A 24861-nucleotide genomic window follows, 5' to 3' on the forward strand; every position below is an offset into this window, starting at 1 on the left:
GATGTCAAAGAGATAAACAACTATCTGACTTTTAGAAGACATCTGAAGGCAGCCCTGTTTAGGGAAGCTGTTAATATTTGATAAATTATTGTATTTTAATATTTTGTTGAAAGCTGTCCAGAGTGGCTGGAGAAACCAAACCAGATGGGCGGAGTATGTATGTATGTATAAATAAGTTGTTGTTGTTGCACCTGTTAAAGACCTTTTAATTTCCCGAAGCTTTATCTGTGCTGTTCTAAATCTTGCTGTTTTATGCTATTTTGTGCCTTTTAGCATGTTTATATGTTTGTACGTGTGTGCGTCTGCAAGTGATTGGAGATTAGTGGCATTAAAATATTGATAATAAATAAACAAAGGAGCACCCACTTTGTTTTACAGGGTCATGTGGTTGTTCTGGAATAAGTGATGACTCTCAGGAAAAAAAATGCAACACAGGCCTCTTGAGAGACACCCCACCTTTCCAAGGGCATAGGAGTTGTATCTGTCATGCCACGAAGTGGGAACTTTCCTTGGTGGCGGCTGAGCCACGCAGGTGAATTCTAACAGGGATGCTGGGTGTGGTATGGTTAATTCTGACTCAGCAGAAGTAGTCTGGGAATGAATGGTGGTGCCCTGACCCGTGAAACAGGTTCTGGTGATGCAGGCTGCGTGCAAGTTTTCCTCTGAGCCCACGATACCTGCCCTGTTCCCCTGCCGCTTTGCTAACAAGCAGTGACTTGTCTCTTTGTTCAGAGCTCAGAGGTATGAAAGCCACTATAGAAAACCAGGCTCGGGCTCATTTAGAAACCTCCATTGATGGATTTTTCTCTCTCCCCCCTTCGCCCCCCCATCCTGTTTTGCAAAAATACACCGCACCCCCGGGGTTCATTCACAAAACCTGGTTGACAACAGCTGGACATTTCTGGGCGATCAATCAGGATATCAGTTCTCTTTGTGAGAGCAAAAAAGGGCAATCTTAGTTGCTGAAAGAAATGCTGAGCTTGAACTCTGGCCCTGGCTCTCAACAATTTAATAAATAAAAGAGCGGGGGTATGATTTTGGATGGTTGTTGCGCACAGCTCCCTTCTGTAAAAAAGCTGCGCCCTGCCATGCCTTTGAGAAGCTGCTTGGTCCAGCTGACCCACTAGGCATGACCTAGGTAGCAACAGTCACCACATCTTAACCTTTACCACTCCTGACTGTTGCTTTTGCCACAATTGCAAACAACTGAGCACAGGGATGAGTGTGGGCTAAGAAGAAAAAAAGGCCATGCATTTTTTATTTGGGCACCGCTTAGTGTTTGACTGCAACAGAGGTGAGCAGCTTCAGCTGTTGGGGTGCAAGCAGATAATTTTCTCTTCTGCAGCTAAAAGCATCATCGCCGGCAAACAGGATGGAGCAGTGCAGCTGCATCTCACAAGCCCCTTTAGCTGCTCTAAACCCACGGTGCTCCTCTTGTTGTTCCACATTCCCTGCACAGCAATGGATTCCCAGTGCTCTCCCATGTGTCTGACTCTCCAGTAACCTCTTGTGTGCTGTGTCATCACCAGCTAATAGCAGCCTCTGTTTCAAAGGAGCCGTTCCTGTGGCACAGCTGCAGTGCATTGCACAGAGGCTGGGCAAAGCAATGGGACCTGGTCTATCTTCTGCCCACAAGTGCTCTAGAATACTACAGAGAACCCTTCAAAATAGGCAGAGGTACCAGGGTAGATATGGTGGATGGGGGGTGGGGTTCTTGGCAGTCAAGCAGGATTACATACAGATGAAAATTTGAAAGGAATAATAATGATAATAATAACAAAATACTGTAGATTTAAGGTCTAACATTGGGAAGGAGGGAGAACAAGGAGTAACGAAATTTAGGATATTCCCCCCCCCAGCATCCCCTCCCTCTGTCTGGAGATAAGGTTGAAACAGATGAGTCATAAGACTCCTTACTATGTTGTTAAGGGACAAATTCATTTGCGGCCAAATACATGAATTTGTATTTGAGTCAAGCCCACTCACATACCCTGCTGGAAGGTAGGAGAGACTGTAAGGTGCCTTTCGTTACGTACTCAAAGGTAGCAACTACAATTACTAACCCTCAGTCTGAATCTCTGAACAGTTTTGAAATACCAGATGGGGTTTCTTTGGGGCTTCCTTTTAAGCTGTGAAATCTCGTTGGCCTGTACAAAGTAGCCAGAGGGACATAGGTAGGGTCAGTCGAGGCTAGCCAAGAGGCTTAACCAACACCAGACACTCAAGTCTGTTCATTTAAGAATCAAGTTGGAGACATTCAGAAATGGGAAATAGCAAAACAAAAAAAAAAAGCAAAAAAAGGGGGGGGGAGGGAAAAGCAGAGAATTAACTAGCTTACCTTTACATCAGATAAGTGGATTGTAGCCCAAGAAAGCTTATGCGGCAGTAAATCTGTTAGTCTTTAAGATGCCACAACCACTCCATTGGAAACTATTGCTTTCTGAATCAATGAACCTTGTTTTTCCCGCCTGTGACTGTCTTCGTTATACAATTGCCAGGGCAGAGGCTAGACTTGGCAGATGTCAGTTCCTGATGCCGACATTTCATTCCTGACCCCTGTTGCTTTGCTGCCAAAGTCTGTGGGCCAGAGACTTCCATCGAGGCTCAAATCCATCGTTATCTGGAAACTCTAAGCTCAGGAGAACTCCAGCGGTAACTGAGAACTGAACCTTGCACGTACCTATGAGAACAACTTCAGTCGGATGCTCCTTTGTACCTTTGTGTGTACACAGTGTTTGCATTTTCTGAGATTCACAGCAAGGGCATCTGCCGATCAATCAGAGTAAACCCCTTGTTGGTAGCAGACCCGGGTGTCACTGTGGATTACACAAGGATGCTTCAAAGAGCCAGGAGAGGGTTCAGGCAACCCAGTAATAACGTTGGAAAAGGGGAAAAAGAAAAAGTTAACAAAAATTCCCCCAGCGCGTCAGATGATTCATTTTCCTCGAATGAAAACCGACTCACATTTCAAAGGAAGAGCTTATGAGAGCTGGCTGTGCTTGAAGGAGAACTCAGCAGAATAGACCAATAAACCAACGAGCAAAAGATGATTGGGGGAAATTCTGGGCCATGGGAAAGGTGACATTCATGGGTCTGTGCCACTTCCTACTCCTTTCACTGTGCAGTGGAGCAGAGGGGAGCCGTGCTCTCCAAATGTCTGATAGCGGAACCACATTTTTTTCTCAATTAAAAGTGGAGGCAGGTATCATAGCTCAGCCGGAAGAGCATGGGCTTTGCACCCCGAAGCTCCAGGTTCAATCCCTGGCATCTTTGAGATTTGGAAAGGCTTCAGTCTGATCTCTTGAAGATCCTCCAGATATTTTGGACCATAATCCATATCAGCCACAGCCAGCATGGCCTGCGGTCACAGATGATGGGAGTTGTAGTCTAGATAGAACATCTAGAGCATGGATTCCCAAACTGTGGTCCACAAAGCACTGGTGGTCCTCAAGCTTCATTCACGTGGTCCATGCAATGTATGTGAAAAACATCTACTTTTAAATAGTTTTTTTTTAAAATAATAATAATATTATATTGCATTTTGTTGTATTCTATTCCATAGAATTCAATTTGTAGTACAATATAATGCAATATAAGAAAACAAAAAACTATTTAAAAGCAGCAGCAGAAGAAGAGTTTGGATTTGATATCCCGCTGTATCACTACCCAAAGGAGTCTCAAAGCGGCTAACAATCTCCTTTCCCTTCCTCCCCCACAACAAACACTCTGTGAGTGGGGCTGAGAGACTTCAGAGAAGTGTGACTGGCCCAAGGTCACCCATCAGCTGCATGTGAAGGAGCGGGGAAGCGAACCCGGTTCCCCAGATTACGAGTCTACTGTTCTTAATCACTACACCACACTGGCTCTCAGCATCTAGCACTTTGTGTTACTTCATGGAGGAGAGGGCTATCGAAGGCTACTAGCCAGGGCTTTTTTTTCAGTCAGAGCTCAGCTCTGGCACTTTCCAGGTGGGCGCTGTTGCCGTTTGAAGACAACAAGGGAGAAGTTCATGGTGAGCTCCGGCTCCTCTTTTTCTGGAAAAATAGCAGTGCTGCTAGCCATGCAGGCTGTGCTCTGCCTCCACAGTTGGGATCACTTCTGAATACTTCTGAATATCAGCTGCTGGAAGCCACAGGAGGGGAGAGGGCTCTTCCGCTTGGATCTTGCTTGTGGACTGCCTACACACATCTGGTTGGCCACTGTGAGAACAGGATGCTGGACTTGATAGTCCATTGGCCTGAACCAGGAGGTTCTTCTTATATTCTTTATTAAAATTGTCATATAACAGGTAGAAGAATCATTAAGGGGTCTGCTGAGTTCCTCAGCAATTTTCCAGTGGTCCATGGGTAGGAATGGGAACCACTGGTCCTAGAGTATATGTAAATATGATATAAATTAGTGTGTGGTTAAATAATACAGCAGCAGTTGCAGATAGGTAGCCGTGTTGGTCTCCCATAGTCAAAATAAAAAAATTCCTTCCAGTAGCACCTTAAAGACCAACTAAGTTAGTTCTTGGTATGAGCTTTCGTGTGCATGTATCTGTGTATCTGAAGAAGTGTGCATGCACACGAAAGCTCATACCAAGAACTAACTTAGTTGGTCTTTAAGGTGCTACTGGAAGGAATTTTTTTATTAATACAGCAGCAGTGAGACTTCCTGGATTGGGGAAAGCAGGTGTAGACAATATTGAATCACATGTACCAGTGGTCTGACTCAGTAGATAGCTGTTTCCTAAGTTCCATTGTTGGGCCCAGAAAGGTTTACAGTGGTACCTCGGGTTAAGTATTTAATTCGTTCTGGAGGTCCGTTCTTAACCTGAAACTGTTCTTAACCTGAAGCACCACTTTAGCTAATGGGGACTCCTGCTGCTGCTGCGCCGCTGGAGCACGAATTCTCTTCTCCTCCTGAAGCAAAGTTCTTAACCCAAGGTACTATTCTGGGTTAGCGGAGTCTGTAACCTGAAGCGTATGTAACCTGAAGCGTATGTAACCCGAGGTACCACTGTACTTGTAGATTGCACAAAAATAAGAACTGTCTACCTTTTGTTTTGAACACGCACATCTTCTGCATACTTCACCTGAGGTGGTTTTGCTTTGCTCTCCACAACAAGAATGGTCGAGGCAATCTCGTTGCAGAGACAGAGCTATGGGGTGGGATTGCCCAACCTCAAGTGAAGACTGACTGGAAGGAGGTCAGGCAGTGACTCGTGCAGAGATATGGCAGGCAGCCTCCCCTGAGAGCAAGTCATCAAGCTGTACCTTTTGCATCGGCAATGAATGATCAGTCCATTTCCATCTGATACAGAGGGTGTAATTGCTCAGTCCCAGCAGAGGCTGACTGGAAGACAGCAGGCCCAGGAGCACTGACTCTGTCAGAGACAGAAGGTGCAAATTTACTTAATTAGTAATTTGAATTCTCCCACCATCCAGTTTGAGAATTACTGGGGCTCAGTAATAGTGCAGTTTGCAAGGGTTCCTCTGCTTGCTCGATTGCTGCTGCCCCCCTAGGGTCTGGCCCAGCAATTTGGGATCTCCTGATTCTCATTCTGCTCTGCCTAACATCTGAAAAGGGAAGGAGAAGAAGCCTAAAGTGGGAAGAAAAAAACCCTCTTCTGGTGAGTCTTTACCACTAAAAGGGAATAGGTTCCCCACAGATGGTTACTATTCTGACAATTTATCCACTTCTTAAAGATCAAAAATGCCTAGCAGCATAGATCTTGTTTATTGAGATTGCTAGCTTAAGTCCCTATTTCCCCTGCCCCTTTTCTATGTAGCTTGGCTCACTTGCATTCATCATCTTAGTTTGCTGTATAAGCACCATTTTGGGGTACTCTGGATATCTTCATATAGCACAGCATAGTAGCCTGATAGGTTGGTGGTCAGAGGCAGAATTTACAATGGCCAGTTGAGATGGGAAATTCTGGCAACTGCACATAGGTCGAGTCTCTCTCTGGCTTCTGGAAAGTGGCAAAACCTATTTCACCCGTATCTGGCAGCTTTCATCCATGTTTCTCCCTGGTTCGCTGCTTCCTGTTTGTAAATTACTGCATTTTGTGGCTTTAAAAATTGCAGAAGGTTTAGTGCTCTGTTATTACGAATGCAAGCCACCTTGAAAGCAGGGTCGCGGATTTAAAAACTACTAACAAAAATATACGCAAGCAGGGGGCATCTGTTTTTCTTTCTGAGTGCTTCACTCTTAGGACCCTGCAATTAAATAAACCCAAACAATTTATGGGATAGGTGCAGGCTGGAGCACTTCTATTTTGCAATGTGTTTGTGAGTAGTGGTGAGGAAAAGGCCTCGAGAGGCCATGGAGACGCCCTGATTTCAAATTCTGCTCCACAGCCAATCTTCGTGGGGTGCTGCTTGCTTATGAAAGGTCTGAGTGGGCCTATGGTTGCCAACTGACCAGGAAAAAAGCAACAACTAGCCTTGCCTGATCCTGCGCCTTCAGCAACAGCTTGATCTGCAGAAATTAGCAGGCGAGGCTCAGCATTATCACTTGCTGCTGTCCAAGGATCAATCTGTTGTTCAAGGCCCAGGAGCAGAGGATGGTAATGAAGCTGGCATCCCTGTCATCAGGTTATTCTTCCTATTCATGCCAGCTGGTCCAGACTTTGGCAGGTGTCGCTGTAGCTTCGCCATCTTTCTTAAAAGTGCCAGATCAAGCGCTCCAGCTTCTCTCCATCATGCGTAACCTTTTGCTTGCTCCTGGTGTCTGCTGTATAGACTATCACATTTCCCTGTCTGGCTGTTTAGTTAGTTTGGGCCAATTTAATCTCCCCTCATAACTCAGGCCCTGCAGCCCTTCTGATGTGTGAAGTGCCTTCCGTTCATCTCTGCCTTTCTGCTCCATTGCCCAGTTCAATTTGGTCGCTCCTTGCCCTCCTCATCCTCCTTGCTTGTCTCAGCATTAGTGTACACTCTTGTTAACCTTTCTCCTCCGCTCCGCGAGAATAAGATCGCGGCCTGGACGTTTCCCTCCTCTTCCTTTATAGGGTTGCCTGCTCAAGGTATCCTGACAAACATTTTCGTGCATTTCCTTTCCTTCTGACCCCACTGTTTGCACCCCGCCCCCCGTGTATACACACGTGTAACCAGGGCTGGGAGAGAAATCCAGTTCAGTTCATGCTTAAATGCAAGCCAACTTAATTCACAGCATGCAAAATGAAACACAGGCATCCATTGAAATTCGTACGTCTTTGAATTTTGCAGGTCTCCAGGCAAGTCACATGTACAGAAATGCATATAGTAGGGGGAAGTCTGCATAAAAACATATGCATTCATTAATATACTCAAAAAAAGCCTTAAATCAGGGGGAAAATTCTTAGCCATGTGGTCAAGAATATGTGTCATCGCTGCTCTTGATTTCTCAGGGTGGAGGATGTCTTCAGACCTTAAACTTTAAAACTGGATGTAAAGTGATGCCAAGACAACTCAGCCCATCTCTTAAGCCAGAGGTTTCAAGTGTACCTACTCAGCCTGCTGCTCAGGTGTTAACTCTCAATGGGCAATTCCAAGGTCCCCGCTGCTCTTTATTCATACAGTTCCTTATCTTTCAACTGAACTTGGATCTGATAGCCCTTCCAGTAGAGGACTGTCCGCTGTCAGGTGGGGCACATGGCTACCCTGCTTCTACAAGTCTGCACTGCTCTCCTTTCCCAGCAATCTGCACCTCCTAATTGAATTTTGAATAAGAAGTGCTAATGGCTCCATCCATCTTTTCTGCCTTGACAAACTGCCCACAATGGATGAGGGCCAGCGAAGCTAACCGGTCTCCCACCTACTTTTGTCTTACTGTTATATCCCCGTTTGTCAAAAGATTCATAGTGCCAGGTTAGGGATATAACATGTATGTATGGGAGAGCATCTGGGTGCGCTGGAGCTTGGGAACTCATTCCGTGAACTTGAGCTCATTGGAAGCACCAAGAAATCTTGGTCTTGTTTGCTTGTCCCTTCAAACCATAATTATTTTGGCACCACAGGCAAACAACAAGGGAATAAGCAGTAAGTGAAGGTCAGCATCATGAACTGGGGGGGGGGGGGGAGGAGGATAAAAATCTGCATTGGGATCTGTTGCTCTATGGATCCTGCCACCTGAGGCAGTTGCCTTGCCTTGCCCTGTGAATGGGCCGGCCCTGAGTTATGCCAGCATTAGGCTAAGCTAGTTTCCAAACCCAGAATCATGGTTTGTCTCTCTCCAAACAAACCATGAGCGGTAAGCCAAGAACAGCTTGTGGTTGGTTTGGAGAGAGACAAACTACGATCCTAGCTAAACCATGGCTTAGGTTTGCGTAGTGTAGCAATGCATCGGGGATGGAGGAAGGTTTTTCCCCTGTGCACCAGCATCTGGTGTGTTCACCTTTATACCATAGTTAAGACCAGGGATGCAGGTGGTGCTGTGGTCTAAACCACTGAGCCTCTTGGGCTTGCTTATCAGAAGGTTGGCGGTTTGAATCCCTGTGACGGGGCAAGCTCCCATTGGTCTGTCCCAGTTCCTGCCAACTTAGCAGTTCAAAAGCACACCAGTGCAAGTAGATAAATAGGTACCGCTGCGGTGGGAAGGTAAATGGCGTTTCCATGCGCTCTGGTTTCTGTCACAGTGTCCCGTTGCACCAGAAGCGGCTTAGTCATGCTGGCCACATGACCCGGAAAAGCTGTCTGTGGACAAACGCCAGCTCCCTCGGCCTGAAAGCAAGATGAGAGCTGCAACTCCCTAGTCCCCTTTGACTGGACGTAACTGTCCAGGAGTCCTTTACCTTTTACTTTTTACCATAGTTAAGTGTAACTGTGGTTTAGAGTGATGTTTGAGCTAGTCCTGGTGATTTGGTGGTGCAGGTCAGTGTTGGAGTTTAAACATGCAATATTTTCCGCTTCTCAGCTGTATTTATTTAGCTCTTATATTTTAGTAGGTTTGTGTATACTGTTCTTGGGTGGTTATTTTATATTTGTCCACAGTCTCCTGGACTAGGCAAGCTGCTGCTGCTGCTTTTTTTAAAAGTGTAAAAATGTGTTTTGTTTTGAACCATAGGTGCAACATCCTTGTCTGAGGACTTACCCCCAGTCACCTGGTGCAAGGTAAGGCAGTACTTTCCAGACTGTACATCTGAGCACATAATTGCTTCACTTCCAAGCTGCAATAACAGTTTAACAACCAAGAGGAAGAGCTTTTACTGCTGAAGCATTAAATGTTTTTTGCCTAATGATTGAAAATAGTAAAATCCTAGCCTCTGATAGTTAAGGCAGCATTAAAGGGGAATAATAAGGGCTGGCATTTAGACAGGGCCTTTCATCTTAGAGGATCAGTTGTAACCTACATATAGATGGAGGGGTTTTTGTCCATTCATTTAGGGCCAGCGTCTCCGGTGGAGTTTTGTCCCAAGTGCCAAGCCACTAGGGGGTGCAACACAACCATTCAGGGTCACAAACACAAATAGCACACCTCCTTTCTGTAATAGGGGGTAATTTAGTGGCTACCTGCAGAATAGTCCCAGTGGTGCAGCTAGATGGTTTTTCGAGTCTGGACTTAATGGTCTTAGAGGGGGCACTTACAGTACGCAGCGCTCCACTTCTGCTTCACTTTAAGGACAGGTGTCTGCCCCACTCCACTTCTAATGTGGGTTCACGGCAAGATTGGTGCACATGTATTGTAGAATTTGCTACCTGCTTAGTTTGTAACTTTGCTGTCCAAGGCAGCATATCACTCCTGTTTCATAAAATATACCAAGCGTTCTTTATTCCTCTGCATGAGAGCTTCTTGTGGGCATAAGGTAAAGGGTTGACACACATCCATAACAAGCACATGTCATAACTCCAGCAAAAAGATCCTAAAACCTCTTGGCAGTGTGTATATGAACATACAGGAGTGCTGGTTGCACACCTGTGAGTCCAGGTGCACACTGGTAACAATGGAAGATGGCACAACCTTCCCCTAATACCCAAACCAATGGAACAAGAAAGGAGATTCTATGGAACACCAGGAAGAACTTTCTGACAGTACGCGCTGTTCGACAGCGGAACTAGCTCCCTTGGGAGGTTGTAGACTCTCCTTCATTGAAGGTTTTAAAGCAGAGGTTGGATGGCCATCAGTCATGGATGCTCTAGCTGAGATTCCTGCACTGCAGGGGGTTGGACTAGATGACCCTTGGGGTCCCTTCCGACTCTAAGATTCTGTGATTCCTTTTCATTCTGCTGATTGCAGCCCTGGGCCATCTGCCTAAGCTCTCACCCTGGCAATACCTTTCTCCCCAGTGCTCCAGACACAGAAACCAAACAGTCAGGTCAAGATGAACCTTTTTAGTCCAGGCCTCTGCAGAGTGTACCCTTCTATTTGACCAAAGAGAAAATGAAAAGTGAATGTTAATGTATTGCATTGTTTAATTGAATGGAGCTGTTTGTGACCCACCCCGGGACTGCATGGTGAAGAGAGGGGTCATAAACGCCAATAAATATTTATTTTAGATAGTTTATATTCCCACTCATCTGCACTAAACACCAAACAAGAGCAATATCATTCAAAGCGGCTTGCAACATTTTAAAAGAATAAAATGCCCTAACCAAGGATGCAACAATATTATATTTTAACCGCTATGTGGGGCACAATTAAACTTTCTGTTGTTGCCTCAGTCAGTGAAATTTGAGCTGGCACTGGTAAAGAGATCTCTGATTTTTTAAAAAAGAGAAAAGGAAAGATGGGATCTGAAAATCTGTCCTGTGTGCAGAGACACGGATATATACATTTAAAGCACATACGAAGCATGCACGCCCCCCAAGAATCATGGGAATTGCAGTTTCTTCGGGGTGCTGGGAACTCTGTGAGTTGTAAGCTAAGTTCCCATTATTACTTGGAGGAAGTGAGATGAGTTGAATTGTGTGCATCCTAGCCACACTTTAGGGTGCAGGAAGCTGACCTTGAGGGGGCAGAACTCCTTTCACGCTCCAAGGCAGATGTACCTGCTACAGCTTCTTCTCATTTTGAAGGATCCTGGATCAAATGCGAGAACTGCTTTTCGCTTTCTCATCGGTCAAATGGAAGGGTATAACTTTGCTCTCAGTTCTGTCTGTAGATTGCTTAATGGAGCTGCGGATTGTTAAGAGCGGCCCACCAAATGTGCCGTGGATGTGATTAGTAGATACCGAGTTTCCTTCCATTGAAATACCGCACAATACATTTTGAATGGTTGGTATGGAGCGGTGATGTGAATGCATGGGGGGGAAAAAGCCATTAGCTTTGCATTTTGGCAGAAAAAATGATTTTCTTTTAAAGACGCCTCACCAAGAATTACACATTCTGTAATAATGAAAAGGCTGTTTGCAGGAGCTGTTTCCTTTGCATAATGCGCATATGTATAATACATATGCTTTTCAGTGCATATTTCACAATTCCTCGCAGCATTAATGCTTGCATATTTTAGGGGGCTCAATTCTTTACCAATCTTGTGACTTGAAATAACTTACAGTAATAACATGATTACTGCTTTAATAATTTTGTTACATTCATCGTAAGAGGATTACTATTTTGGTTTGTGGATATTTTTTTCCCCCAATTCGCTGGCAGCTTTGGGGTGGCGTGGGGCTACAGAACACTGTGCATAACAAAGAATAAATATTATTAATTTTTTGCATTTCGTTTCATTTCATTTTTTTAATTTTTTATCTGCAAAGGAGCGTTTGCTGCCCTGGACGGCACCAACCTTCCTCTCTGCTGGGTGCTGATGAACTTCACGGGGAGAGCAGGAGCCGCGCTTGTTGTTTTTCCTGGAGTGGGCGGTGCCAAGAGGCGGCGCCGCCCCTTCCCCGGAAAGCCCCTCCTCCCCGCTCTCCCTCCCTCCCTCTCCCGCATGGGAGTTGTAAACAGTTGCCTCCCCCTTCTCTGGGCAGGCCCCGCCCCCTCCCGCCGCGGGCCGGCCCCCCTCGCCGCATCTCATTAGCATAGATTAACGCTGGGGGAGCTCGAGTGCAGGTGCAGAGCCGGCGAGAGGGAGAAAGAGAGAGAGAGAAAGAGACCGGAGGGGAAGCGGCAGGATGCGATCGGCAGGGAGCGGCGGCGGCGGCAGGCACTCGCCTTTGGTGGCCGCGGCTGGGATTTTACTGCTGTGCGTTGCTGGCAGAGGTAAGCGCGGAGGAGACGCGGAGATCGGCGCGGGGGGGGTTAGTCTACCCCCCCTTCTCTCTCTCTTTCTCTCTCTTTCTCCCTCCAACCCCCCCCCCCGGCTGCTTCTTTTTCCCACCCCCTCCCGGGCTGCTGTGGGCGATTCTGCTCTGGCATTGCCCGCTTGTCCTCTACGCGTTGGAAGCGCTCCTGCAGCGAGCGAGGAAGGAAAGCGCCGGCTGCGCGCAAAGGAGGAACCGCGGAGAGCGCGGGGCAGCAGGGCGGGGGCGAGGAGAGCAGGAGAGACCCCCGCTGCCTGCGCACGGACCCACCGGGTCATCCCCGGCCCGCTTGGGGGGCTGCCCTCCCGGCGCCGGTCTCTCTTACCCCTCCCTGCAGCCTTCCCGGGCTGCCCCGTGCCGCGACTCCGAGGGGTGAAGCTGGCAGGCAAGGCGGGCAGCTGCCTGGTCTTCTTTCCCCAAAGGGGGGGGGGCGCTTCCCGGAGGGACCGCGGCCCTGGTGGAGGGAAGGAGGGAGGGCAACCTCTGCGCACTGTAGGGTTTCAACTCGCCCCCCCCTCCGCCTTCGCAACCCGCATTGTGTGACCCTAATATTCGCCGCGGCTGCTGCAGCAAAGGGGTGTGTGGATAGGGGGAAACAATGGCATGGTTCCCACCCGCCCCCTTTTTCTTGTCACTGCAGTGGTGGTGGTTGCCGGGCTTTGTTAGAGGGCGCTTTTTGTGTGTGCCCCCCCCCACTTTATCCTTCGACCTGTGGGCACATCGGGGCACCCCCTTTTCTGCATGCTCTCTCCCTCGTAGTACCTTTCTTCTTCTCCTTTTTTTTTTAGCTGGGTGTCGCCTAGGGCAAAGGCTGTGCCCTGGAAGGTTAGGCGCCGGTGCCCCGTCAACTTCAAAATTGGATTGCAGGGAGGTGGGGGGGGGCGAGACCTGCCTGCTTATGTCTCTGGGTGGGGTGGGATCCTTGCAGTTCCTTGACCTTTCTCTATCCCCCCCACCCCACCAACCGTGCAAAATTTTCAAGCCCAGTGTCAAGAAAGGTTCCAGTTCCTTACATTGTCATTCTTGTGGCATCGTTTTCGGCTTTTGCGTGCGTGTATTTACATTTTCGGTTGGTCTAACTTTTTAATCCCCTCCCCACCGGAGATCGCAGTTCTAAAAAAAGGGTATCCAGATAGCTACATCATCTCTTCTCCGCTCCCGCCCGCTTCCCACCTTCCTCCTCTTACTCTCTTCCTCTCATCCTTTCATCCCAGCCTGTGCCTTGAGTTTGTAGAATAGAATATAAAACTGCCTGGCTGTATTCCCGTCGACCTCGGAGCGAATCCACATCCCTCCCTGCTTTTCTTTCATTGATTCATTCTCTCTCTCTCTCTCTCTCTGCTGAGAATCAAGATGGGCTGACAGTTGGCCTCGTCTCTATGCAAATCTTTCAAATTTTGTTTTGATGGGGGGGGGATTGCAGGAACGTGCACAAGTAAAAATGGCGGTCTCCAACCCCCCCCCCACTCCCCAGTTTTCCAAATCCTGGGTATCCTTCAGTTCCCATCTGATGCAGTTAGTGTTGGGGTGGCAGTGGGTGGGTGAGTGGCAGGAAGTGACTGGAAAGAGAACAAAGCCGTTCCGAATAGGATTTAGCCTTACCAAGAGGAAACAAAGAAGAAACAAACTAAGTACCGTTTGGTCCCTTTGATAGACCAGCTAGGCTGAAACTAAAAAGACAGAATCTGAGCAGGCTGGCATTCCACAGACTCCCGAAGCCCAACTGGCTTCTGGATCCAGTTTTGTGTGTGTGAGGCAGGGAATGAGCTCCTGCCTCTGCCTCCCACCTTGACATGGGCAGAATTCCTTGAGAAGGTCAAAATTCCAAGCCTCCTTTTGCGGCTCGCTGAGGAGGGCAGAGTGCTGAACTTTACTTGCCAGCGGCTGGCATCTCCATCAATCAGCCTCTCTTTGGAGAGGTCAGTCTGTGGATGCTCAGGCAAAAGTTCCAGCATGGCTCCCAGCCTGCAGGCCTGTCAGGTGTGCATCTCCCTAGTGGCATTGTGTGATCCTTCCGTGCAAGCTGTCCACCTCTCCGTCCTTCACTGCTCAAGGATGCAATTATAAGGCAGGCGAGTGAAGGTTTGGGATGATGAATTAAGCGTGGCGTTGTGCACATGGGGCTTTCTTTGTGTGGGCCTGCATGACTGCCATTTCCATGCCTTTCATCTTTGCTTCTCTGAGCTGGTCTTCTGTACACTTTCCCTATTGGGAAATGCTTCTTCCTCTGCTCCCCCCCCCAAAAGACCCCCCTCCTATCAAACTAAATTGGTTTATTTCATCACTATGTGAAGCTAGGGAGGCAGGTTGTAATGATGAAGGACTTGGAATAAATGGGCGCCCAGTCATCCTGGCTCAATCACATCACAAAGCACTTAATTTTTTTTTAATATATAAACTTCCTGCATTTATAATCCCACTTTTCCTCTAAGGGGCTCAAGGCCGCATGCTTGGTTTCCCCTGACTCCATTTTATCTTCACCACAGTCCTGTGAGGTGGGTTTGGTTGAGAGATTGCAACTGTGATGCCAGCATGAGTTAGGGAGCTTTGTGGCCAAGTGGGAATTTGAACCTGGGTCTGGCCTGGTCCTAGTCTAACCGCCACATCGTAATGACATCCTCTCCTTTTCCTCCAACTGATGCTGGCTCCTGTGTTTGTCCTAACGGACTAGGAAATACAAAGATAGCAAAGAGACCCAACTTTACTTGATCAGCTAGGTTGGGGTGTGCAAGCTTTTGAGTTGCACAAAACTCTTCATCGAACATATTTTTTTCTTAGTGGGGACAAGCATTCCTAGATGAAATGCCTTTCCTTGGAAGTAAACGCAGGACATGTATACAATTGGTTTTTTCTCAGAGTTAAACATCTGGGACCATCCCCGTATACATATGGTTCAGGGTTGTATGGAGCAAGCCCTTCTTTGGAAACCCAGAATTCTGGGGTGAATTGAAAATGCCAAATACAGCTCCCCCCCCCCCCCCGGAACTCTTGTCATTGTTTTTGCAATCAGTGATGCTGGGGGGTTTCCAGTTCAGCACTAGACTGGTTTTCAGTTTTGGTTTTGTTCCCTCCTGCCTTATAGAGAGCCCGGAAGCTTGTTCACTTTGCCAGCTCTTCCAGGCTTGGCCAGGTTTCACTGGGGGCTGAAAAGTGTGTGTGTGTGTGTGTGTGTGTGTGTGTGTGTGTGCAGCTCAAAATAAAGTTGGGGTTACTTCCTCTTGCCCTCTCCCTAACTGCGTCCAAAAAGCAGGGTGGGCAGGGAAGGGAGCCATTCTAGCAACAGGAGAAAAACAACAACCCCACAACCCACAACTTTTGAGGTGTAGAAGGACGTTTGAAAGGCAAAAGCTCTAGCTGCTAAATGAAAGGGTTTGCTCAGCTGAGAGGCGAGATGCTTTTAGAGTTGGAAGACTAGGAGGCTGGCGGGAGTGGGGGTGGGTAGTTTTCAGCCAGCAGGGGAAGGAATCGAAGAAAGTGATAGGGAGCAGAGAGCCAGGAGGGCTGAGGATCCGGGGTTGCTTGAAAAAATGGGGAAGTGGGGATGGGAGCCAGCCTTGACTTTAATTTTTGTGACTTTGCAATGAACTCGCTTCCTTCCCTTATCGGAGCCAGCAGGTCCATGCAGTGGGTAATTGCATTCCACTTTAATCAATAGCTGGAGTAAATCTACTTTCTAGGTCACTGAGGGAGGGGTGGGGGTGTATGTGTGTTTCTACTCCCTGTTGCCCCCCTCCTCATTTCCCTACTTCTGCAATCATGCAAGCGGCTGTTTCTTACAAGGGGTGTGTGTGTTAAAAATAAGATTGCCAGATGAAAACGCCCCCAAATTGGGTACCCACACCAGCAGTGGCTGTGTAGAACTTCTCCTGTCCGAAACAGGATATGCTTTTGCTTTTTAAAAAAGATGTATTGCGTTGCGCACCTGCTTAGATGTCACAGCCTTTGACCTGGATGCCCCTCCCTGGAACTCTAGTGTCAGGCAAAGGAACTCTGCATATGCTCAAATGCCGCCTTTTCCCTGGCCTGGCAACCAGCTCTGGGTTTCCACCCTTCTTTTTGCGAAGTTGGATTCCCTCCCCGCCCCCCTTTTCCTAGGAAGAAGGGACTGTCTCTTAAATAAAAGCACTCTGGCAGCCTGGCTTGTCAGATGAACATTTCTGAAATAAAGGGCTCTCTGGAATAATGGAGTTTGAAGTAAAGGACGGCAATTATTTTCCATGAAGCTCTGATATTTAACGAGGGTGGGGGAGGAACAAAGCAACATCCTGAAAATCGTAGAGGTTTTATGAGGTTCTGGAGTGCTAGGCAGTATCTCAAAACCAACGTTGCCCGTTCAAAATGTGGAATACTGTAGGGGTGTGGGGTTTTGAAACAAAGGGCCACCCATTCCCCTTCTGTGGAGCATCGAGGCTCTGGGAGGAACAGGAACCTCTGTTGTGCTCTGCAGTGTTGCAAAGTGAACTAAGGGACACTTCTCAAAATTGGGTGGGCGTCTGACAGCTCTGTATGATTAGCAGCCTTGTTGTTCCTGGTGTGTGTGTGTGGGGGGGGGGAGAGAGTCAGATTTCTCTCTCCCCATTTCCCACAGTTGATCACTAAGGTGCACACTAAAGCACCCATTCAGTTTATGAGACCCCCCCCCAAAAAAAAAAATCATGAATGCACAGTCCTAAAATTGCATCCAAGGGAGGCTATGCACTCTGGCAACTGGGCCCTTTTATGCAAATGTGCTTACAAAACACTTGCTCTGCTTTGATGCCAGAATTAATTGTTGGGAGGACTTTAAAGAAACATCATTTCTTGATGCACAAAATAGCTGCTGTGGTGCGACTGGGACTCTGGGTGGCTTCTGTTTTCCTGGTTTTTTTAATAGCGTTCCAGTTTCTCCCTCCTCCCTCCTGCTTGCTCCCCATTGCTGTTTTGGGTGTTTAGCAAGGGTTGAATAGTGGGAGAGAAGCGCCTCTCCGTCTGTGCCAGGTTTTGTGATGGCTCAAACCCGGAGCTAGTTCTCAGTGACAGGGCTCACTTTCTCTCGCATGCGAAGCAAAACATAGATGCCTCTGTGCATGCACAGACTGCACCCCCTCCCCCCACCGCTCTTTGCTTACGTTTATCATTGTAGGCTAAATGTGAAATACTGCCTCTGGCCCACACCTGTCTCAGGTGTGGGGAACATTCGGTCCTCCAGATTTTGCTGGACTACAACTCCCATCAGCCTCTGCAAGCCTGGGATGGTGGGAGCTGTAGTTCAGCAGTATCTTGAGGGCCAAAGGATATATTTGAACAGTTAAAATGGGAACAGAGGGATAGCTAGAAAAAGGAGATGGGAAGGTGGTTGCAGTGGGTGTCTGTAGCTCAGCAGGGAGCAGTAGTACCCCAAGCTGGAAGCTGAATCCTGTAAATTGGCGGTGGGTACATACAACTGGCTAGTGGTGGCCATCCTGTGACTTATCAAGGATATAAGTGGTCTTGTGGCCAGGCAAGGGGTAGCTGACATGGTGCCCTCCAGATGTTTGGCACTCCAACTCCCATCAGCCCCACTCAGCCTGGCTGATGGGCAGAGATGCTAAGTTGTAGTCCAAAACATCTCAATAGCACCATGTTGGCTACCGCTGGGCTATGCCGAAAAACCAAACCCAAGCCAGACTGTTTGCCCATGAGTGTACCTCTTGTTAACCATATCAATATAACCTCCGAAGAACCTGCTGGTTCAGGCCAATGGCCCAGCTATCCCAGTACTAGTCAGTCACAGAGTGGCTGACAGGATGCCTCTGGGAAGCCCCAAAGAAAGATATGAGCGCAACAACGCTCCAGGAATGGACATTCAAGAGAGGCACACTGCTTTCAGCAGTGGAGGTATTGTGGCATAGACGGAACCCAGATTCTGTGACATAGCTGAAGGCTCGGTTCTGCTCTCAAAAGTGGTGCAGGCCTACATGCACATTTGGCCTTCTGGTACCCTCCATCCTAGTGACAAAATGGTGGTGGTAGTGGTGGTGGGCATAGGTCTCAACCACCCTATGGGATGACATGAAATGGCAGGGGTACTGGGAAGAATTCTGCTTCCCTAGCAACTCCCTAAGGCGCAGATCCTTGCACTTTTGAGAACTCTTGCGTCAGGGCAGGTCCACACACCATACATCCAACACATGGCTCCCTTCCCCACACTGAAAAATCTTAGACACTGTAGTTCCCCCTCGCAGAACTGCAGTTCCCAGCACCCTTGCCCAAGAGAACTATAATTCCCAGGACTCTTTGGAGGCAACTTGTGTGATTGGGTCATGTATGATGTGGGTCTGCCTTGCGTAGAGGAGAACCAGTTATCCTGGAAATGGCTGCAGGAGATTCTCAAGGGAGCAAATGCCCTTTGGCTAAAACCAGGGATCCCCTGGGCCTCCTCTGCTATAGACAGCCATGTGTATCACTTCAGTGGTGAAGCATACAATTAATGGGCTTCTCTTTACACCCCCACCATTCCTAACGTGTGTGTTGTGTGTGAGAGAGAAGACAAACGAAAAAGGTTTGCCAACCTTGATTAAAAGCAACAACACTCTGAGCATGTGCAGTTCTGCATTTTAAACCTGCTCAGACCGTAGCACCATCATGACTCCAGGAACAAAATGCAGTTTTGCTTCTTCTGCACTGACACTAAAAGCAAAAATAATAAAGTGAGCATCTGTGACCGTGTCTATGCCCAGCTGGCCCACCCCCTGACTATAAAATGCCTTCAGAAATAAGAAAGGATGCTGAGGCTGTCAGTAGTATTACGTCCTGGCATGCCCATTCAGGGCCAAGTGCTGGCATCTGTTTGATGCTGCCTTCGTCACCTGGGTGGTCAGTTTGGGGCTTCTCTGGGTTGCAGGAGCCTAGACCAGCTCTGAGGTCCAGCTGTGGCTGCATCCCGTCCTGGGGCATCCAGGGTTCAAACCAGTCACTCCTCTTTTGCCCTTCCCTTTATCTGGAGTAGCCCTTTTTGAAATCAAGATGCCCCTGCCCTTGGCTTCTCAAAGCAACAATAATTATGTCATACGTTTCTGATTCCTCGCCCTACTGTATAATTTACAAAAAAGAAGTATGGTGGCGCAGCCTTTGACCCAGAACCCACTCCCTGCAAATCCCCCCAAAACATGGGAGCTGGTGAGAGGGCACTCTGTGTGTGTGTGTGTGTGTGTGTGTGTGTGTGTGCTTTTGAAGCAAATGTTGCAGACATTGAAAAACCACGCTGCCAGTTGCAGATGGCCAATTCAAAACCCGTTGATCGCTGAGGGATTTGTCCTCATATGGCAGTTTTCTTTATGGATGTCTACTTGTTTCTTCTTTTTTTGTTTTCGGGGGCTTGTTCTGGCGTGCTTGGTTTGCGCTGTGCGGCACCGTGTTTGCCTGAGGCAGCTAATTCCATCTTGTGGCAGAGGAAGAGGTCTTGAACTTGGTCTAAAAGGAGAGAGTGGAAACTTGAGACCCGCTGGCCAGATTCAGCCCCCAGAGACTTCTCATCTGGGCCCCAGCGTAACCCCTGCTCCTACGGGTTTATGGCGTCTCTGTGCCACCTTTGTCTCCTAGTTGTTCAAGATGCTGTGCATAGTTCTCCGCCACAACAACCCTGTGAGGTAGGTTAGGCCGAGAGGCAGTGACTGGCCCAAGGTCACCCTGTGAACACTGGTTTTTCCCCTGGTCCTGGTCTGACACTTTAACCACTTCCTCACCCTAGCAATCACCCACAGGCACCACACACCCCAGGCTGTCCAGCCACTTTCTCCCAAGCGGAGGCTCAGACTACACATGATGGCAGTAGACACCTGCCTTTTAAATGTGGATCTCTGTAATTGTGTATAAGGGTGTGTGTCTTGAAAAGCAAAGGAAAACCTCCGCCCACAATTCCTGCCTCCTTTCCTTCAGCCGGGTTCTGATCCTGGAAATGAGCATAGATGGGAGGAAAGCCTCTCCCCACCCCCCACCATCCCCTGGGGGGCTTTTCTTCCAGCCCCACCTCAGACAGACTGAGGCAGATCTGCCTTTTCAAATTTACAAACAGATCTGCCACAGTCACATGGAGTATAGGCCTATTTAACATCTTTCTTCCCCATTGTGAACACTGAGAGGCTTGGGGCAGAGAACTCCTTCACAGGTCTCTGTCTGAGGTCAGTTAATCCTAGGAGCAGAGCTGGAGAGTGTGCAGGATCAAGGGTGTTGCTGGTGTGGAAGCAGGACTCAGGGATACTCAAGCTGGAAGGGAAATAAAAGCCCAGTCAGTTTTGCAAGATCTGGCTTGGAACCTGGAACGCGTGACAAGAGATCTATAATGAACTACTATCCCAGTGCAGGTCCAGAAGTGACTGAGATTCATACCTTTACAACCACTTCCCTGCCTTCCTGGTTTCCTGTTGGTTTCTTCCTCTTCCTGAGTAGACCTCTGATGTAGACCACTTCAGGGTTTGAGGGTGGGTGTGGTAATCATTGTGGTGTTGGTAGGGTTGCCATAAGTCCAGAATTTCATGGACGCACACGGAATACTGGGGCCACAAGCAATGCCTGGATGGAATTCAGCTAAATGCCTGGGAAAATCTGGATGTTCAGCAGCAGCCCATGTTGTTTTTCCACAGAAAGCTCAGAATGTCCATATTCTTTGCAATTTTGCAAAAAAACCCAAAAACATAATAATAATAATAATAATAATAATAATAATAATAATAATAATAATAATAATATATTATTTATACCCCGCCCATCTGGCTGGGCTTTCCCAGCTATTCTGGGCAGCTTCCAAAAAAAATATTAAAATACTGTAATACATCAACAAAACAAAACTCAACAATTTTGGCCAAAAGCTAAAAAAAAACAACCCCACCCCAGAACTTTGGCCAAAATTTTAAAAAACCCTCAACAACTATGTTTGAAATATGGCAACCCTAGGTGTTGACAGCAAGATGCCCATGGGACAAAGCAGCCCAGTACCTCCTTCTGTGGATTCCATGCTTCCTTCTCTGATAAGGCCATAAGAAGAGGCTTCTGGATTGTGCCAAAGGCCCATCTTGCCTAGAACTCTGCTCTCACAGTGGCCCCCCAAATGTCTGGGAGAAGCCCATAAGCAGAACCTAAGCACAACAGTGATCCCTGCACTTGTTGTTCACAGCTACTGGCATCCAGAGGCATATGTTGCTTCTGACAATAGAGGTAGAAGAATGTCACCATTGATAGGCTTCTGCTCCATGGAGTAAAGAGTCCTGGGATTCTTTCAGACACAAAGTCCTTCCCGGGGTCCTGGTCAGATTAAACCCTGGCCGTGCTTCAGCTGTTGCCTCCTGTGCACAAGTCAAAAGAGTGAGGGCAATGGCAGCCTGCCATTGGGGGCTGTGTGCCTGGGAGTCAGTGGGCAGAGTCATTGTTGCTGGACCTCCAGTCCTTGTTCCATATCTTTTTTAAAAAAATTGTTTTAGCCTTAAAGTATAAGTGGTCAATGTTGTTATCCCTCCTGCTTTGACTGTTGAATGAAGGTTTCACCCCTGCTGTATAAAATGGTCCACAAAAGCATGTGGCAAAGATCCGTCTCAGATTTTCGAGTCAACTAGCGAACCTTGCCTCAAATTGTAGGGCCACAGGGTTTGGTGGTGGTTCTCAGAGTACAAAGCAAGATGGGAGCGGCCATTCTGGAGGGAAGGCAAGAAGAGAGAGCAGGAGATGAGCAGAATAAATAAAGAATCGTTTGAGTGGCCGAATAAGGATTTGAACCAAGGTTCTCCAACTCACAAGGCCAACATCTTCTGAGGCCCTTCTTTGTGTGCCTCCTCCTCGAGAGGTCAGGAGGGCGGCAACACGAGAACGGGGCCTTCTCTGCAGTGGCTTCCCGTCTGTGGAATGCTCTCCCCTGGGAAGTTGACCTGGTGTCTTCACTATACACCTTTAGGTGCCAGGCAAAAACGTTGCTTTTTAACCAGGCCTTTGCCTGACCTGATCTACATCCTATACCTTTTTAAAATGCTGTCTCTTTTTAGGGTGGTTTTTTTATTGGGTTGTTGTTTGATTTTATGTATGTAATCCTTTATGTGACCCGCCCTGAGACCTTCGGGTATAGGGCGGTATAGAAATAAAACAAACAAACAAATAAAAATAAAATAAATAAACAATATCCCTTATTGTAGCACTAGTGGGTCAGAGTTTTGACCAGGACCCGGAAGGTTCAGATTCAAATCACTGCTCAGCCTTGACGCTAGTCAGATGATTTTGGGTCTCTCTCTCTCTGTCTGATAAATCTACCTCACAGGATTGTTTGGGGGGATAACATGGGACAGTAAAAGCAATACAGCCTTGGGCTCCTTGGAGAAAAAGCGGGATAGAAATGTAATAAGCACAATCCCATTTGACCATGCATCGTGCGTTTAGCATCCTGGCATTGAAACCAGATTCTGGATCTGAGCCCAGGCTCTGCTTAAGCCTGCACCTCTCCTGCCCCGAGCCTGAGTCGTTCCTCTGTTCTAGCCATTGCCTGCCTCTCTGCTTTCTTCCCCGGGGTGGCTGGGAAACTCTGACATCTGCTACGTTACAGCCGCATCTGTTCCAACTCTATAGACAGAGACTCTCACCTAAGAGATCTACAGCAAACCTTTTCAGAACTAAAATATCCACCTGATGAAGTTAAACAACAGATCAACAGAGCCAGACTGATACCCAGAGAGAACTTGCTGCAAGACAGACCCAAAAAAGAAAATAACAGAACACCACTAGTAATCACATACAGCTCCCAAGTTAAAACAATTCAACGCATCATCAGAGATCTACAACCTCTCCTAGGCAATGACAGTTCTCTTTCTCAAGCTCTGGGAGGAAGCATTTTCATTGCCTGCAGACAGCCACCCAATTTTAAACAATTCCTCGCCCACAATAATACAACAACCAGACTTAACATGGACACTGGTACCAGAGCCTGCAATAAACCCAGATGCCAACTTTGCTGCCACATACACCCGGACAACACCATTACTGGCCCCAACAACATCAAACATACCATCTCAGGACTATTTAATTGCTCATCTTCTAACACTGTGTATGCCATCAAATGCCAACAGTGCCCTTCAGTTCTCTATATTGGGCAAACAGGCCAAACCCTACGCCAAAGGATAAATGGACATAAATCTGATATCAGGAATCACAGGACAGAGAAACCAGGACATTCTATACAAGAGCTCAAAGTAGCTGTCTTATTACAAAAGAATTTCAGAAAGAGACTGGAAAGAGAAGTTGCTGAATTGCAACTTATTACCAAACTTAAAACCATGGAGAGACCTGGTCTGAATAGAGACATTGGATTCTTATCTCATTATACACGATGAAGCTATTTTTAGCCATCTCACCCCTTGCTTTTTCCTGTAAGACCAATTGCAGTCGTTAACCACACCTACCAGCCAATCACCCATTCCCACCACCCTTCTGAGTAATACCCCTCCCGACCCTCTCACTACTCACTATATATAAGGGTCTGGTGACTTCTGTTTCAGTGTATCTGAAGAAGTGTGCATTGCACACGGAAGCTCATACCAATAGCAAACTTAGTTGGTCTCTAAGGTGCTGCTGGAAGGAATTTTTTTATTTTGTTTCATCTTTAGTCAGTCTTTGCAGATCTCTGGGCTGACAGTCTCTCTAGCAGCGGCTGGGCACCAGGACCCAGCTGAAGCATAGGGGGAGGCGCTGCTGCTGCTGCCGCCGCCTGGGCTCTCAGCATGCAGCTCACTCCTCGCCTTCCATTCAGAAAATAATACCCCCTCCAGAAGGGATTGGAACCACTGGGGCGGGAATCTGGATTTGTGAGCCGGCACGAGCATAAGGTCATCTGCTTGGGGAAGAACCTGGAGCTCCCTGATCAGAGCCACTTGGGCGGGGATGGAAGCAGGAAGCAGCAGCAGTTGCAGCACAGGAAACATTTTTATGCTTCGTTCCTGGAAAAGTTCTTTTTTCTTTTCTTTTTTTGTTAGCTGCGCTGCTTCTTTCATGCTGTGCCTCCCCCTCCCCCTCTGCTTCCCCCAAATCCAGAGTCTGTGTCAAGGATACCCAGTCAGAATTAATTACACAAGTTAATTAGGCTTGTGCACATGTACTTAATTTTTGCATAAATCGTTTTCTTCTTCTGACATTCCGGTTTTTAAAAGGATTTTCTCTGTGTGTGTGTGTGTGGTGGAGGAAGAGGAGGAGGGGGACCTTCGGTAACAAAGAGAGAATGAAGAGTGAGGTTAGCAAGAGGAAATGCGGTCTCTCCTTCAGATTGCCCGTTTTCCGGATTCAGAGCAGGAGTGGCAGTCTTAGAAGCACAGAATCATAGTCACAGAATCATGGAATGGTAGAGTTGGAAGGGGCCACAAGGGTCATCTAGTCCAAACCCCTGCGCTGCAGAAATCTTTTGCCCAATGTGCGGCTCAAACCTACAACCCTGAGGTTAAGAGTCTCATGCTGTACTGACTTCAGCTATCCCTTCAGTATTGCAGCCCTCCAGATGTGACTGCAGATCCCATCATCCCTGCAACATCTGGAGAAGAGCCATAGGTTAGCTAACCTTGCTGTAGGAGATTATTAACCTACCTGTCCATGGGACATGGGTGGTGCTGTGGTCTAAACCACTGAGCCTCTTGGGCTTGCCGATCGGAAGGTCGGAGGTTTGAATCCGCTCGATGAGGTGCACTCCCGTTGTTCTGTCCCAGCTCTTGCCAACCTAGCAGTTTGAAAG

The 24861-nt window shown here is 47.7% G+C and overlaps 1 protein-coding gene across 1 annotated transcript in view; it reads left to right on the forward strand.

The window, feature by feature from the left end:
• Nucleotides 1–11933: 11933 nt before the first annotated feature.
• CADM4 (cell adhesion molecule 4) overlaps nt 11934–24861 on the forward strand; it is a 139766-nt gene continuing 126838 nt past the window's right edge. The window contains exon 1 of the mRNA XM_081200538.1: nt 11934–12111. Within this exon, the coding sequence (XP_081056664.1) occupies nt 12024–12111 (88 nt within the window). The 5' untranslated portion in view covers nt 11934–12023. The remainder of the gene's footprint in view (nt 12112–24861) is intronic.

The sequence above is a fragment of the Podarcis bocagei genome (genome assembly GCF_964188305.1).
Source record: "Podarcis bocagei genome assembly, chromosome: 7".
NCBI classification, from domain to species: domain Eukaryota; kingdom Metazoa; phylum Chordata; class Lepidosauria; order Squamata; family Lacertidae; genus Podarcis; species Podarcis bocagei.